General features: G+C 49.6%; 1 protein-coding gene and 1 non-coding gene across 3 annotated transcripts; one reads left to right on the forward strand and one right to left on the reverse strand.

The window, feature by feature from the left end:
• The first annotated feature begins 167 nt into the window (after positions 1-167).
• On the forward strand, positions 168-14,949 carry LOC136516675 (uncharacterized). Of its 2 annotated transcripts, none has more exons than XM_066510140.1 (14): positions 168-376; positions 1,020-1,406; positions 3,339-3,513; positions 10,336-10,419; positions 10,506-10,747; positions 10,839-11,073; positions 11,726-11,805; positions 11,923-12,007; positions 12,674-12,805; positions 12,895-13,008; positions 13,668-13,715; positions 14,112-14,196; positions 14,298-14,354; positions 14,457-14,949. In XM_066510140.1, exons 2-14 carry the CDS (start codon positions 1,195-1,197, stop codon positions 14,576-14,578), a joined length of 1,671 nt encoding a protein of 556 aa, XP_066366237.1. In that variant the 5' UTR covers positions 168-376; positions 1,020-1,194; the 3' UTR covers positions 14,579-14,949. The 2 variants fall into 2 exon arrangements, with proteins under 2 accessions (XP_066366237.1, XP_066366238.1); XM_066510141.1 differs by lacking the exon at positions 168-376 and adding an exon at positions 581-871.
• Positions 14,950-17,503: 2,554 nt separating this feature from the next.
• Positions 17,504-17,575, reverse strand: TRNAD-GUC (transfer RNA aspartic acid (anticodon GUC)). Its single transcript has one exon. It is a non-coding gene; the product is annotated as a tRNA-Asp (tRNA).
• Positions 17,576-17,808: the final 233 nt, after the last annotated feature.

Raw genomic sequence — 17,808 nt, forward strand, 5'->3', positions numbered from 1 at the left:
AACGCCCCGCGCAGTAGAGTACTCCCAGTCCTAGACTGTAGAGAAGCGGAGCCAGCCGAAGGAAGCCTGCAGGAAGTTTCGTTTCGGCGAGTCAAAGCCAAGACAAGCTACTCCCCTCCCCTCGTACACACCCCGTCTCTCTCTCTCTCTCGTAGTCCCTCTGTCTCGCACACAGACACGCTCTCTCTCCTCCCTCTCTTCCACGGTTTGCCTCGCCCACGAAAAGACAACCAACCCGGGGCCGGGGGGCAAAGCGGGGGAGAGAGCAGGGAAGGAGGGGAGAGGAAAGGGTAAAGCAGGTCGCGAGTGCCCCCGCTTTTGCTCCTATCGGCGCCGCCTCGCGCGAGATCCGCTCCGCGTGTGCCCCGCCGCCGAGGTGAGCTCCGCCCCGCCCTCCTTCCCCCGCTGATCCGCGCCGGGGCTCCGCTCCTGCGCACGCCCGATTTAGCACTCGGTTTCCGGCCCGGGATTCCCCCGGCCTGCCGTCCGCGTCTGCGGTTTGGGTCGGGGCCGTGCTGGTGGGTCTCCGGTGGCGGCGAATTGCAGCTCCGCGCTGCGTGGCTCTGGTTCTGGTCTCACTTCTCAGGGAGTCGCCTGGGCGTGTTGGTTTTGGTCAGTCGATGGGTTTTGCGGCTGCTTTTAGACAGTGATTTTTTTTAGGGTGTCGCACCACGGGCCGCGGCAATGCGATTCCCCGACCGAACTCCGCGGCTCTGGGTGTGGAAATGGAGTTGTTGGACTTTTTTTTGTGGGGGTTTCATGTTTGGAGCTGAGATCTTAATCTCTTCTCTTCCTGGTCTGGAACCGGTGCTTTTTCTACTCCTTTTGACGGATAATTCGAGTTCGGAGTCGTCGAATTCTGAGACCTGGAGTAGGTTTTTACATGTGCCGTGGGCAAACGGGGCTTGAATTATTAAAGCCTGAACTGTTCCGCTGACATTTTCAGTTCCATCTAGTCGTGCCGTGGATGTCACAACTTGGTCTAACGACTCTGATCGCGGATTATTTATTTGTTTCAGATAGAGGGTGTCGTCCCCAGCATCGGTTTCCACGGAGAGTTGTTGATTTGGATACCTGATCCAATTGGGGGCGGATTGAGTCACTTGGACCTTTTCAACAGCTGTCCCGTTCCTGCTGCTTTGGTCACGATAAGAGGCTCGCCTGGTTCCAGAGATGATGCCATTGTGAGTGGAGATGGCTTCCGCGAGAAGTTGGTTCCAGAAGTTCCAGCCGAGGGACAAATCCAAGAGTCCAGCGGTGGCTGCCAGCCATGGAAAGGATCCAGGAAAGCCCCCGATCGATGATGCCCCTTCTAGTGCGACGAAACAGAGGGTCACCGCTGCAAAGCAGTACATTGAGAACCACTACAAGACCCAGATGAAGTCCCTGCAAGACAGGAAAGAGAGGTAGGTGGTCCAGTAAATATAAACTTGTTTTTACCTTTGCCTGCTTTGGTTATAGATTTAGCACACATCGTGTTTTACATGCAAGTAGCAAAATTCTAAATTAAAGTGTAGAATGGAAAGAAATGAAGGTCCCATCTTGCTGTATCGAGCAGGATGCCCAACCACACACATGCCCAAAGTTCAGCTAGGCGCTAGGCGGAATCTAGGCGCTGACCCATTGCCTAGCGCCTAGTCGGGAGTACTCGGTCCTAGGCGCTCCTAGGCGTTTTCCTAGGCGTTTTGGCAATATAGCCATAAATTATATATATATATATTATGTATATAACTATATATATGTATATAACTACTATGTATGAGTCACAATAAGTATAAAAAGAGGGCCTCAGTTCCTGTTGCTGCTAGTGCAAAAACACCTTGTTCTGTCGACATCCTACATTCAAATTCAAGAGTTCACCAATGAACCGCAGTACAGATAATAGGGAACAGAGCATGCACATTAGACATTCAGTAAACTATAATTGCAATCATTCAGTAGGAAATTCAGTAGGAACAGAGCGTGCACATTAGATATTCAGTAGGTAAACTGCAACTGCAATCAAAACTGAAATTAGGTAAACTGCAACCGACGGCGCACACGTCTCTCTCCCTCACTGGCCCTCCTCTCTCTCCCTCCCTCCAATGCCAAATCTCTCTCTCCCTCTCTCGGCGGTGCACTAGGCGCAGGGCAGCTGCAGTGGCGCGCCTCCCCTCCCTCCGGAGTGCGGCCCCTCCTCCCTCTCCTCCGGCGCGGCGCGCGACCCACGGCCCCTCGTCCTCCCGGAGCGCGGGGCGGCCCCGCTCGTGGCGGCGTGCATCTCCTCCCTCCCTCTGGCGCGCAGTCCCGGATCTGGGCGGCAGCGCGGCCCTTGGCCCCCTCCTCCCTCTCCTCCGGTGCGGCGAGCGGCCTCCTCGTCCTCCCGGCGGCGCGCCTCTCCTTCCTCCCTCCGGCACGCGGGGCCTGGATCTCGGCGGCTCCATGGCCCCTGGCCTCCTCCTTCCTTCGGTGCGGCGAGCGGCCCCCATCCCCCTCGTCCTCCTGGCGCCCTCGCGGGGCCTAGCGCACCTCCGCGCCGCCTAGCGCCGCGATGGGCGACTATGGCCCTAGTCGCGGCGACGGGCTTCGCCCAGCGACTAGGCGCGCGTAGTCGCCGCGGAATCGCCGCCTAGCCGAACTTTGCACATGCCATGCCATGTTTCGACTGGAATGACACACAGGTGCAGCCACACAGATGATTAAGACCAAGTCCTTACAAGTGTGTTGGGACCATGGTTGTGCCCAGAATAGAAAGCCCAGTTACAGTATTAACTCAAGTTAGGTAGCTTCAGTACCATATTAAGCTGTAGTCCCTCTGTTCTAAATTATAAGACGTTTTGGCTTTTCTAGATACATTGCTTTTGCTATGCACTTAGATATACTCTATGTTTAGATATATAGTAAAAGAAATGTCTCTAGAAAAGCCAAAGCGTCTTATAATGCTTAGATATACGCTAGGTTTAGATACATAGTAAAAGAGATGTATCTAGAAAAGCCAAAATGTCTTATAATTTAGAACGGAGGGAGTAGCTCTTCTTTTTAGCGAATTGTATTAAGTTGTAGCTCTGTAGTGAATAGTGATTGATACACAATTATCTATAACAAAGCTATGAACTCAATGCCGAATATGATTTATGATCTTTTTTTAGGATCGACTCATTGAACTCAAACAATTACTCAATTAAACTTACATACTCGTTTCAAAACTTAAACAATTGAAACTTATACTTGCAATCGTTATCAAATGTCGACTTATTTTTCTCGTCAACCAATCTACTTGCTGGATTCCATCTATTTGATGACAAGTGACTTGCAGGAAATTGTGATCTTACTTTTATAATATCTTGGCTTACTTTTAGGCGCTGGATGTTGGAGAGAAAATTAAAAGATGCCGAAGTTCCTGTAGAAGAGCAAAATAATATTCTTAAGCATTTGGAGAAAAAAGAGACTGAGTATATGCGCTTGCAGAGACACAAGATGGGTGTTGAAGATTTTGAACTTTTGACTATTATTGGGAGAGGTGCATTCGGAGAGGTACAGTTCATTTCAGTTTCCATTCTTTAACAGTTTGTGCAAACCAGTTCAATGATATACATGGCATTATTTCTGTTTCTTTTGAATTCTATCCCATCAGCGATTGTTCTGCACATATGTTTTCTTTTTTAAAGAGAAGCCTCTGCTTATATAGAAAGCATATAAAAGTTCTACATGATGGATAAGTCTGGCTGCTGAGGTCTTTGTGGGGCTGTTGTGGTCTTTGTGTTTTTAGGACAGCATAGTACAGCATCTTAGACTAGAGGACATCATCTAGGACAGCATCTTAGACTAGCATCTAGAGGACAACATCTTAGCATCTAGGACAGCATCTTAGACTAGCATCTTGACATATGCTTGGCTGGCTAGCAGCCTATAAATATGTATCCCCAACCCCTCGGGTTGGTATGGCATTGAGAAATAAACCAGAAAATTGTCCCAACTCCTAGTGTCATCCTCTCTCGATGAGAGTAAGAATTCTGCTACTTCCAAGAGTGAGAATTCAGCGACTAACAAGTGGTATCAGAGCCGTATTATCCTGTAGCCTGAGCATCTCCTGCTCATCTTCTCTCCCAGCCACACAACAGCCCCAGCTACGAGCAGCAGCTCCAGCCGCTCCTGCTCACTCCTCCCCCGCACAGACGAGCTCGTTTGAAGCAGCCCTCTCCCCACGCAGCACCCCCCGGTAGCGCGTCATGTCCGCAGGGCAGTCTCAGCGCTCGGTCGCTTCGAGCACTTGGCGTCGGCAGGAGACCGAACTTGCCGCGGCAGAGGAACGCGAGCGAGCGGCGGCAAGGGCGTCGAGGCTGGCAGCGGCGGAGCTGGCAGCAGCCAGAGGGAGGCGGAGGCAGCGGCGGCGGCGAATGCAGCGCGTGCGGCGGCAGCGGAGGTCGAGGCTCTGCGCGGCAGCATCGGCAGCTCCATTTCCGCTGACGACACCGCCGACGTGGACCTCGAGCTGCTAGAGAGGGAGGCAGCGCGAGCGCGGGCGGCGCAGTGGGCAGCTGCGCACGCCCACGAGCGTGGCGGCAGCCCAGACGGGCGCGGACGCGCTGGCGGCGCTCCTGGAGGAGGCGCGCACGGCGGTGGTGCTCCTGGGGCAGCCGCGCACGCCACGAGCGCGGCGGCAGCCCAGACAGGCGCTGACGCGCCGGTGGCGCTCCTGGAGGAGGCGCGCACGGCGGTGGCGCTCCTGGAGGAGGCGCGCACGGCAACGGTGGCGAACGGGTCGATGGAGAGCGCGGCCTTCACAGGCAGCGTGGCTCTCTCTCCCCGGATCGGTACCGTGGTTACCACGGGCTCCAGGCTGTTGTCAGGGACGTCGGTCCCGGCGGTGGGTGGCCTACCCTCACCAAGACCAACTACGTCGAGTGGGCTGCGGTGATGAGGGTAAAGCTCCAGGTGCGGCACATGTGGGAGGCAGTCCGATACGGCGACGTCGACTACGATCTAGATCGACGGGCGCTGGATGCCCTCATTGCTACAGTCCCGCCTGAGATGCAGTTCTCGCTTACCAACAAGCGGACTGCCAAGGAGGCTTGGGACGCCATCGCTGCGGCACGCATCGGCAGCGACCGCGCCCGCAAGTCCACACTGCAGGCACTTCGCAAGGAGTGGGAGAACCTGGCCTTCAAGCCAGGTGAGGACGTTAATGACTTTGCTCTCCGTCTCAACACTCTGTTGCAGAAGATGGTGCAATTCGGCGATGACACCTACGGTGAGGAGAGAGCTGTCGAAAAGCTCTTTCGCTGCGTCCCCGAGAAGTACAAGCAGATGGCTCGCTCGATCGAGTCCCTGCTGGATCTCTCCACGATGTCGATCGAGGAGGCGATAGGTCGCCTCAAGGTCGTCGACAGCGATGAGCCACAGTCTCTCTCGGGGCACATCACCACTGGCGGGAAGCTCCTTCTCACTCGGGAGCAGTGGCTTGCCAGCCTAGGTGACCGGAAGAAGGGGGAGCCTTCTTCCGCGACAGGCGGCCGCAAGCGTGGCAAGCCATGCAAGGTGCGCAGAGACGCCCAGGCCGGGGCGCGAGGACGTGCCGAGGGTGATGCCCGTGGAGGCGCCTAGGGCGGCGCCGCCGGCAGGCACAAGCCGGCACGAGACGACGCCTGCCGCAACTGCGGCCAGCTCGGCCATTGGGCCAAGGACTGCCGACAGCCACGACGCGGCCAGGCCCACGTCGCACAGGCGGAGGAGGAGGAGCCGGCTCTGTTCATGGCACATGCAAGCATTGAGCTACCTCCAGCGGCACCGGCCGCAGCGGCTCTCCTCCACCTCGACGAGCCAAAAGCACACGCCCTCCTCGGCGACAGCTCCGACAACGACAAGACTGACGGGTGGTGCCTCGACACCGGCGCCACCCATCACATGACCGGTCGACGGGAGTTCTTCACCGAGCTTGACTCTAGCGTCCGAGGCTCCGTCAAGTTTGGGGATGCCTCCGGCGTAGAGATCAAGGGCGTCGGCTCCGTCATCTTCACCACCGTGTCTGGTGAGCATAGGCTGCTCACCGGAGTCTACTACATCCCCGCGTTGAGGAACTCCATCATCAGCTTGGGACAGCTGGATGAGAACGGTTCGCGCGTGGTGGTTGAGGACGGAAGGGCGTGTGATGGGTATCCAGAAGCGCTAATCGACTCTACGTCCTTAACGTGCAGGTGGCACAACCCCTCTGTCTCGCTGCTCGTTGGGACGACGAGGCATGGCAGTGGCACGAGCGTTTCGGGCACCACCTTCACTTTGAGGCCCTGAAGCGGCTCAGTGCCACGGAGATGGTGCGAGGCCTGCCGTGCCTCGACCATGTGGAGCAGCTCTGCGACGTCTGCGTGTTGACGAAGCAGATGCGACTCCCCTTTCCACAGCGGGCTAGCTTTCGAGCCAAGGAGAGGCTCGAGCTTGTGCACGGGGACTTGTGTGGCCCGATGACACCGGCCACACCGGGAGGACGACTCTACTTCCTGTTGCTCGTCGACGACCTCTCCCGCTACATGTGGGTGATGGTCCTCGGCAGCAAGGGAGAGGCTGCGGACGCCATCAGGCACGCGCAGGCTGCTGCGGAGGCGGAGTGCGGCCGCAAGCTGCGCGTGCTGCGCACCGACAACGGCGGCGAATTCACGGCGGCGGAATTCGCGTCGTATTGCGCTGACGAGGGCATTCAGCGCCACTACTCCGCGCCGTACAGCCTGCAGCAGAACGGCGTCGTCGAGCAGCGCAACCAGACGGTTGTGGGGATGGCTCGGGCCCTCCTCAAGCAGAGGGGGATGCCGGCTGTCTTCTGGGGAGAGGTGGTGGTGACGGCCGTCTACATCCTCAACCGCTCGCCTACCAAGGCGCTCGACGGCAGGACGCCGTACGAGGCTTGGCATGGGCGCAAGCCGGCGGTCTCCCACTTGCGGGTCTTTGGTTGCCTCGCGTTCGCCAAGGAGCTTGGCCACATCAGCAAGCTCGACGACAGGAGCACTCCGGGAGTGTTCATTGGCTACGCGGAGGGCTCGAAGGCCTACCGCATCCTCGACCCGAAGACACAGCGTGTGCGCACGGCGCGCGACGTTGTGTTCGACGAAGGGCGAGGATGGGTGTGGGACAAGGCGGTGGACGACGGCTCGGCTCCGACGTACGACGACTTCACTGTCGAGTACGTCCACTTCGAGGGAGCTGGGGGAGTAGGCGGCTCTTCTTCGGCGAGCGCGTCTACCCCAGTCCCCGAGCCTCCACCGACCCCGACGCCTGCTACTCCGACAGCACCACGCTCTCCAGCCAGGACCTCGGCTACGATGAGTTCTTCGCCGGCTCCACCACAGCCGGCAACGCCACGCACTCCAGCACCGACAGGCACCACTCCGGGCACGTCTACTCCACCACCAGCTCGTGTCGAGCACGGCCCGGTTGAGCTCGCTACCCCGCTCTCTCACGACGAGGAGCGCGTCGACGCGTACCACAACGGCGAGCCGTTGCGGTACCGTACGATGGAGAACCTTCTCGGCGACTAGCCGGTGCCGGGACCGGTGCCTCATGACCTGGAGGCGCAGTTGCACCTTGCGTGTGACAACGGCGAGCCTCGGTCGTTTGCAGAGGCCGAGAGACACGCGGCATGGCGCGCCGCGATGCAGTTGGAGATGGATGCGGTTGAGAAGAACCGCACCTGGGAGCTTGCTGACCTTTCTCGTGGTCACCGCGCGATCACCCTTAAGTGGGTGTACAAGCTGAAGAGGGATGAAGCCGGTGCCATCGTCAAGCACAAGGCTCGCTTGGTGGCACGAGGTTTCGTGCAGCAAGAGGGGGTCGACTTCGACGACGCCTTTGCTCCCGTGGCACAGATGGAGTCCGTGCGACTCCTCCTTGCGCTAGCTGCCCAGGAGGGCTAGCGTGTTCATCACATGGATGTCAAGTCGGCGTTCCTTAACGGGGACTTGAAGGAGGAGGTCTACGTGCACTAGCCGCCGGGATTTGCGATCCCCGGCAAGGAGGGCAAGGTGCTCCGCATGCGCAAGGCCCTCTATGGCTTGCGGCAGGCACCGAGGGCGTGGAATGCCAAGTTGGATTCCACGCTAAAGGGGATGGGCTTCGAGCAAAGCCCGCACGAGGCGGCCATCTACCGACGGGGCAGTGGAGGTAATGCTCTGCTGGTGGGTGTCTACGTCGATGACTTGGTGATCACCGGCACCAAGGATGCGGAGGTGGCGGCATTCAAGGAAGAGATGAAGGCCATCTTCCAGATGAGTGACCTGGGGCCTCTCTCCTTCTACCTGGGAATCGAGGTGCACCAGGATGACTCCGGGATCACGCTTCGACAGACCGCCTACCCCAAGCGCGTCGTTGAGCTAGCTGGGCTCACGGACTACAACCCAGCTCTCACTCCGATGGAGGAGGGACTGAAGCTGAGCCGCGACAGCACGACGGAGGAGGTGGACGCTACGCAGTACCGGCGTCTTGTGGGGAGCCTTCGCTACCTCGCCCACACACGGCCGGACCTGGCATTCTCCGTCGGCTACGTTAGTCGGTTCATGCAGCGACCGACAACGGAGCACCAGCAGGCTGTGAAGAGGGTCATCCGCTACGTTGTGGGGACTCTCGACCACGGCCTCTACTACCCTAGGTGCCCTAGGGCGGCACACTTCGTCGGGTACAGCGACAGCGATCACGTCGGCGACATCGACACCAGCAAGAGCACGAGCGGGATCCTCTTCTTCCTCGGCAAGTGCCTCGTTAGCTGGCAGTCGGTCAAGCAGCAGGTGGTGGCCCTGTCCAGCTGCGAGGCCGAGTACATAGCGGCCTCCACCGCTTCGACTCAGGCGCTCTGGCTCGCTCGACTGCTTGGTGATCTCCTCGGCAGAGACACTAGAGCGGTGGAGCTCAGGGTGGACAGCAAGTCCGCTCTGGCCCTGGCAAAGAACCCCGTCTTCCATGAACGCAGCAAGCACATCCGGGTGAGGTACCACTTCATCCGAGGCTGTCTTGAGGAAGGGAGCATCAAGGCGAGCTACATCAACACCAAGGACCAGCTTGCGGACCTGTTCACCAAGCCCCTTGGGAGGATCAAGTTCCTTGAGCTCTGCTCCAGGACCGGGATGGTTCAACTTTCCCACAAGACGACGCACAAGACTTAGGGGGAGAATGATGGATGAGTCTGGCTGCTGTGGTCTTTGTGGGGCTGTTGTGGTCTTTGTGTTTTTAGGACAGCATAGGACAACATCTTAGACTAGAGGACAACATCTAGGACAGCATCTTAGACTAGCATCTAGAGGACAGCATCTTAGCATCTAGGACAACATCTTAGACTAGCATCTTGGCATATGCTTGGCTGGCTAGCAGCCTATAAATATGTATCCCCAACCCCTCGGGTTGGTATGGCATTGAGAAATAAACCAGAAAATTGTCCCAACTCCTAGTGTCATCCTCTCTCGATGAGAGTAAGAATTCTGCTACTTCCAAGAGTGAGAATTCAGCGACTAACACTACACATGCACCACATGTTGACTTGACAATATTATTTTGTACAATCCTTTTCATGAAATAAATGTGGATATCTCGTATAGTTGGAAGTTGGAACTTGGTGTGCCTTGCTGCTCCATCTTGCATTTTAGTACAACTCTACAAATGCAACTCTTCTGCTTGTAAGAAAACTGGGATAAAGTTAACCTTTTGGTCCTTGTTCTGCTGACATCTATCTGTCACTTTAGAGTTCTTTGGTATTTGCTTTGGACCTTTATAGGCCATATATTTACTCTCCCAAATTGATGGCATTCAATTGTCATGTGGTCCCTTGATGCATGCTTGTGATGAGTTTCCATTCGTTATGTTCACATATGCAAATGTTATAACACACCCTGGTGGTTTTTCCACCACTGTTTTCATGTGCCTTTTTCATTATTAAGGTAACTTTGATGGATTGGACCATTTTTACCGTAGCTTGCAGGCAGTTAACTATTTATGAAAAGGGGCCTGGCCCTCGATTTTCGTAATATACCTATGAAAAAGAAGCCGTTTGTCCTAAATATCCAATCTGGGCTTTGAGTTGATTTGTAGTATCTTTGTTATCTGCTTATTGCTATTTTTTGGTATTTATATTTAGTTAATATTGGGATGAACACTGTTTTGCTACAAGGTTTTTTACCTTTCTTTCTTTACAAGAGGAGAATTAGAGAACAAATCATCCTTCTTAGTGCAGTTGACTCATGTAGTTTTAAATAGCTCTTATTAACAACTAGTTTAACTGATTCTTCTGTTGTCTTCTGTTTCAGTTGAGTCTGAATCTTTTCCTTTCTTTATGTGCTGTGCCATTCTTTTCGCTGTGTCACTTATGCCACTCCAACTGTGCAGGTGCGTCTTTGTAGAGAGAAGACCTCTAAGAATGTGTACGCAATGAAAAAGCTCAAGAAATCTGAAATGCTTCGTAGGGGCCAGGTACCATGTACGGTCTTTCTGAGTTGTTTTGCATTCTCTATTTCTGTTTTGCATGTTATTCTCTGACATGTGTACATATATTCCAGGTAGAACATGTCAAAGCCGAAAGGAACCTTCTTGCTGAAGTTGATAGTGCTTACATAGTTAAGCTCTATTATTCTTTCCAAGACGAAGAGTTCTTATATCTCATCATGGAATACCTTCCTGGTGGGGACATGATGACTTTACTTATGCGCAAGGACACACTAACAGAAGATGAAGCTAGATTTTATATTGCAGAAACTGTGCTTGCCATTGAGTCTATTCACAAGCACAACTATATTCATCGGTACCATACTAGTGTCTCTGTGTTTTCTTTTTCTAAAAAAGCCAGATGATCCTATAATTTAAATGATGTATCTCTATGTTCCTTTTGTCAGGGATATCAAACCAGATAATCTTTTGTTAGATCGCATTGGTCACCTGAAGCTTTCTGACTTCGGTTTGTGTAAACCTTTGGACAGCAGTAATTTTCCAAATTTGAATGAACCAGATTATACGCCTGGAAAAGTTACCAAACCTTTGCCTGATGCCACTCGGTTAAGCAACCCTTCTGCACCGAGGCGTACACAGCAGGAGCAATTGTCACACTGGCAAAAGAACCGCCGGATGTTGGTAAGTAGTGTATTCAAAGATGGATTAACTTATCGATGGCTTGGAACAGCATCACCATTGTTATGGTGGCTTTTGTTTGAATGTCTTCACTCACTTTTCTCCGTCTGCATTATATCCATTTTTTGCCTCCTAGAACCTATTTGGCATAATAAAACCATATAAAAGTTATATTGCTCCTTAACATTTGTAAGTTTTGAACCGTGTTTCCATAGATGATGTTTGTAGTTGGTCTCATGTCTCTGAACCAATCATATTGAACTTCTAAAGGACAGAAAATGGTTCCCAGTTCTAAGGATGTGGTATTGTTTTGTTGACATCAACCAGTCTTTACCATGTTGAACCAAGTCGTATGGAATACTCTGGAGTCAATGGCTAATGGGTGGGGCACTATAATTTGAATGGAGCTGGATCAAACTAACAAATCAGTTACAACGTCACTATTCCCATTACAAAGGAATCCAAATAGTAATATTTTCTAGGGTTTAATTTTTCTAGTGGATTATGTGAATCATACAAGACATCAGTTGATGGTAAAACTTGGTCCTTCCTATGTCTAGCAAGATTTCCCCCCTTTTCCATAAGGTTCCTTCTTGCCATGCTGAGTGGACACTTGAGCACAGTTGACATGTTTAATTGCAATTCTGGGGCACAGGCATACTCAACAGTCGGTACACCTGATTATATTGCTCCAGAAGTTCTACTGAAGAAAGGATATGGAATGGAGTGTGACTGGTTAGGTTTCTTATCTTGTAAATTTGTATCTTTAACTATTAGACTTAGTGATTCTATCACCCTCTGTGCTTTCTGTATCTTGATGGATGCTTGATATCACTTCTTTTTCTTCTTTAGGTGGTCCCTTGGTGCTATCATGTATGAAATGCTTGTTGGTTACCCTCCATTTTATTCAGAGGATCCAATGTCTACTTGCAGAAAGGTACATGTGATATCCACAGGATATATATGTGTGTGCCATAGTATTCTATATTCAGTGTTATCCTATGCAAACTTCATGAACATCATTGTGTGAAATCCATAACACTGAAGAGAGCAGATTACACTAGTAGGATGCCTATGACTTGCCTGTAACCACAACTATTTAGGCCCTGTTTGGATCCACTAGTAGCTAATAGTTCCCTGGCTAATTGTTTGCAGCTAATATTAGCGGGGTGCTGTTTGGATCCACCAGCTAAAAGGTGGATGCATTGGTGGTTTTGTCTATAATGCCCTTTGTTTTCTATTGGGAGGCACGTGGATAGAGGTAGGTGGGAGGGCAAAAGTGCCTTTTTTGCATCTATTAGCTGCGTTGGGATAGCTAGTGAGATAGGCGTAGCTGTGTGACCAGCTAAACAATTAGCTGGGTTCCTTTGTATCCACCCCAACTAATTTTTAACAGCTAACTATTAGCTGGGTGGATTCAAACGGGGCCTTAGTGGCTGGGAGTTGGTGGTTACAGCTGGTCGAATGAGCTCTACTGCACTATATGCCTATTTAATAAACGTGGGCTTTATATTCTAGCTGCCTTGCTTACTTTTAGTAAGCAAAATACTTCTATAGCTTTATGAGCATACATCTCAACTTATGTTTTTCTTTGTTCATGCAGATTGTGAACTGGAGAAGTCACTTGAAATTCCCTGAAGAGGCAAAGCTTTCTCCTGAAGCTAAGGATCTCATCAGCAAGCTTTTGTGTAATGTTGAGCAGAGACTTGGCACAAAAGGAGCCCATGAAATAAAAGTGTGTTCTTATCCATATGTTTGATGCATACACTTCCATTACTCTCATACCCAAGTACCCAACTAATTTAATTGTACTTACGACTTTAGGTGCATCCATGGTTTAGAGGTGTTCAGTGGGAGAAGTTGTATCAGATGAAAGCTGCTTTCATACCAGAAGTTAATGGCGAGTTGGATACTCAGAATTTTGAAAAATTTGAGGAGGTAATAATCTACTTTCCCCTGTTGGTTTACTTCTGCAAATTATCTGCATCAATAATATTTGCCTACAGTATAAGATTGGGTGGTGGTTATGCCACATGGCAGTTGCTGGTTAATACTGAATGAACTTCTGGTAGTGCCTGTGATCCTATTTTCCTGCTTGTTATCATACCGATTAGTGTTCATTCTGGTTGTCAAACAATACCTGTGGGCAGGCTTAGCATATGGTAAAATCAAACACAAGGGTTCCCTTGAGTGTTTGTTCTAGAGGTGAACAATCACCATCTGACATTCCTTTTGCTTGAAAGTATGCAATTGTACTCCTAAATAGGTGGTCTGTGTTGGTTCCCTGTGCACTGTAGGCTAAATTTCTCTGGGTTAGTACTATCTGGTAGTACAATTAAATGAAATCAGCAATCTAATCACAAATTCTATCTGCTACCTAACAAAAACTGGGATTGGGACAAATCTGGTGTTGTTTCCTCTTTCATATCAGTTAGGCTTGTGATATTCTTAATTTCTGGATTATTCAATTGTAACGCTCTATTCTTTTGTTGTTTATATGATAGTGTTTGTTGTTGACCTGGTGAAACTTGAACTGTGAATGCATTAGTTAATAGCTATTGCTCCCTCATTTAATTATTTTTTCCACTACTTTGCAGACTGGAACTCAAATTCAAAGTTCATCCAAGTCAGGCCCATGGAGAAAGGTATGCATGAGTTCTCCACTAAAGGTTTCTGGGTAGTTGAAGTATGGGACGCAGTAATGTACATAGTTACAGACAGTTCCATATCTGCTGTTCAAGTGAAATATTTTGCATTGGTTTTCTCCCCATTGGGCACTAAAAAACATTCTTATCCCTCTAGCATGCATTGGTTAACCATAAAATATATATCTAAAAAATGTGTTTCAAACATTGCTTGAAATTTAGAAAGTTGATTGGGAATTTTACTCATTCTTAGGCCGACGGAGGGCATATATATTTTCTCTTGAACAAGGGCACATATATTTAGGAAGTTGATTGGGAATTTTACTCATAATGGACATTTGAGCTTCATTTTATTACTGCCCTTTGTCAATGAATTGAAAGACACTTCTTTTACAGATGCTTCCATCGAAAGATGCAAACTTCGTTGGGTATACGTACAAGAACTTTGAAATTGTAAATGATGATGAAGTGGCAGGAATTGGTTAGCTCCCCCATTACTATGTTCATCCTCTGTACTATTTCACTTATTTAGTTATTATACGTTTAGTTTGACAAAAAATGGTTTGGTGCTTTGTGCAACAGCGGAGTTGAAGAAAAAGAGTTCCAAACCAAAGCGGCCAACCATCAAGACATTGTTTGGTAATGAGCCAGCCAGTATCCTATGTTCATTTGGCCTCTCCACTATCTTTATCTCTGTGAAGGTGGGAACGACCCACTTACCTTGCATTCATCTCTGAACAGAGAGCATGGACGAAGAGGAGCCTGTTCAAGGAAGTTTCTTAGGTATGTTGCCCCCGAAGGAGGGGCAACCTTCGTCCCACTCCAGCATTCCACCAGAAAAATACCAACCTCGACATAAATAGGATATGGAGGTTCCAAAAGTAAAGCATAGGAAAGTAAAACAAGAAAAAAAAAATTCTTCTGCTGCCTTTTGATCTGCTCCCTGTCTAAGTTTTGTAAATCCTAACCAATGCGTTCTTTAGTCAAATGCTTAAAAAAATGTCTCCGGCCAAATAGTGTATGGCATTTGATTGATGTGAGCATCAGTGTTCGCTGTATATTGTGTTACCGTTCTAACTTATGTTTCTCAGCCATATTGGCGAAACCTGTGTATACTAGATACAAGGGACCAGGAGCAAACAAGCTGTGCTGCTGTGGGAGCCTGTGTTATGTGTATTGAGTATTGACCTCATAGTTGTTTCTTTGAGGTAAAGGTTCGTAGGAGCCTGATCAACTTGCAGCTGTATTGCTCAAAAAAAAAAAAAAAACCCTGCAGCTGTAGCATACGAATTGATACGCACGTGTGTCGGGCACAGCGCCCATGTCAAACGAGTAACTGACACATTTATCCTTGTGAACATATTCTCGCCCGTCCTACCTGCATAAATGCATTTGGCACTTGGACCTCTGGAGATCTTGAGACGACGAAGTCAATATCAGTGGCTCGTCTGTTTTAAACGCAGGAATAAGAAGGAATATGTGGTAAAACAAAGGAATGGGAAAACATAGTATTGTTGTAGGAATGGACGTTTGGAATGGAGGAATGAGAGTAGAAGAATCTTGTTTTATTTGGACTAATGATGTGCCTGTTTTGCTAAACTTGATAGCTTGAGATTAGCATGGGTAGGTCAATGGAGCACTGGAGTTGGTGCATGGTGAGAACACAAGTGGCGTGAATGGTCAATCACGCATCAAGTCACACGAAAATTTCCCTTAGCTTAGACCAGATGTTTTCTTTGCTCAATCCTACGTTCCAAATGCATGAACAGTGAAGAAATAGAGGAATCTTGATTTCTGTACTTTTCTTTTAAAAACCCTACAATCCAAACAGGCCCTAAGATTGCGTTAGGTTGAGACATCCTATGATCCTAAAATGGAATGGTCCTGTCTTTAGATTTTGGTGACGAGACAATTTTGTTTGATGTTTAGTTGAGCGAGGACATAATTTTTTATTTGGTTCAGAGACTAAAATAACTACCTGTCTTATTTTCTTTTCCCCTTTCTTCTTTCTCTCCACCTTCATTTCCCACGCATGCCAGAAAATGAAGCCCACGTGAAGGGGCCGGGGGCGGAGCTCGTCAACACGACGGAGCCCGCGCTGCACGACAGTGCTCGCCGTGGCTAGGGACGGAGCCTGCGCACACGATGGCGCATGGCGAGGTCGGGGGCGGAGATCGCCGACCACCCCTCCTATTTGTTCTCCCCTACGTCGTTTGTGCTTCACTGTTCGCGCGTAGAAGCTCGTGTCCCAAGTGGGACGAGTAAATCCGTCAAATTTTGGGAAATGGGCTTGTCCCAGATCTTAGAGGAATATTGTCTTAGGGGACGACTCTCCTCCTTGTTGTCTCCCGACCAAAGACTAGGGCTAGGTGGGATATCCCATCTCGAACCGTCCTGTCCTTAGAACAAAACACTCCCTAAATGAACATGTTCCATATTATTAAAGAATAGTACTCCCTCCAATCAAAATTTTAAGTCATTCTAGTTTTCCTAGATCTAGGTTTCCTACGTGCCTAGATATATATTATGTTTACATTTATATTAAATGCTACTATATATTTAGAAAAGTTAGAATGCATTAAATATGTCTGGATACATAGTAAATGCCACTAGAATGTATTAAATATGTCTGGATACATAGTAAATGCCACTATCTCCATTTCAAATATGTCTAGAAAAGTCAAAATGTCTTATAATTTAGAATAAAACAAATATGTATCTAAAAAGCTAGAACAACTTAAAATTTAAAACAGAGGGAGTACTTCATAATTTATCTTTTTTTGACATGGTAGACAAATGCAAATGCACAATGTGCTAGACTATGTAATACTCCACTCTAGAATTTTGTAAAAAATAATTCACTCCAAAAACGTTCGGCTTCTGGCTTCCCTTGACTTCAGAGACACGACCTCCACTCGCTACCAAGCTTGCGCCACTGCGGGTTCCGCGCGTGGTCCACGACGATCGTTGCGGCGCGCCAGGGCACCTGCATGGTGTCATACTTCCTCTCCACCACTCCTGAGCGCCGCCGCCTGCCTTCCTATCTCTCCACCGCCACTCACCCCCGACGCGGTGGGGTCCACAACGACTGCTCCGCCGCGGTGTTCTCCACCGTGCCCAGCCGCTCGCATGCCGTCATCCTCCCTCTCCACTGCACCTGAGTTGAAGTGAAGATCATCCATGGCGGACGATCTATTTGTGCACAATGTGCTCGAGTTGCAGAATCGATACCGTGCAGCATTCTGGACAATGAGGAAGGATGCATCTCGGTCAAAAGCTTGCAAGCCCCGTTGAAGTGAAGATCATCCATGGCGGACGATCTATTTGTGCCATCATTATTCACCATTGTATTCGAAGTCCACACGGGCCGTGCCAGACTAAGTTACATAGACATATATCAGATGAGCTGCCTGATTCACAGAATATAATTGGTATCACATAGGAAATGAGCGATGTTTGTGCTATAGGAGAAAAGGATGAGCTGTCTGGTGAGCAAAAATGAGATGCATTATTGTTAGAACTGTAACGCTTGATCTTTTAAGGAAAATAGGAAAGGGTTACAATTTGTGAACCGAACTGTACCATGATTTCTTGAACTCTGACAGATATTCAAATTGTATTATGAACTGTAAGGATGAGGAACAAACTAAACAGCAGTTAAAAGCGATGTAGTAGCAAAAAAAATTAAAAAGTTACAGATATTCAAATTGTATTATGAACTGTAAGGATGAGCAACAAACTAAACAGCAGTTAAAAGTGATGTAGTAGCAAAAAAATTTAAAAAGTTGCGCCGTTGCCGGGGATCGAACCCGGGTCACCCGCGTGACAGGCGGGAATACTCACCACTATACTACAACGACTGTGTTATTTAGGTTACCTATCTTTCTAAATTCATCTATTATCTACCAGCGCCAGGAGCTACGACTGTCGCCTACTCCGCACGTTGAAAGAATTGCTCTTCCATCTACATGAACATTAGCTTTTAGGTGAGGCTAACATTGACTGCTGCCAACGTTGGTGAAGCCCTTAGAGTTCGTCTCATCTCATCCTTAAACTTTTTTCTCAATCCTCTCTCTCACCTTACACACGCACC

The sequence above is a fragment of the Miscanthus floridulus genome, chromosome 17 (genome assembly GCF_019320115.1).
Source record: "Miscanthus floridulus cultivar M001 chromosome 17, ASM1932011v1, whole genome shotgun sequence".
Classification (NCBI taxonomy): Eukaryota; Viridiplantae; Streptophyta; class Magnoliopsida; order Poales; family Poaceae; genus Miscanthus; species Miscanthus floridulus.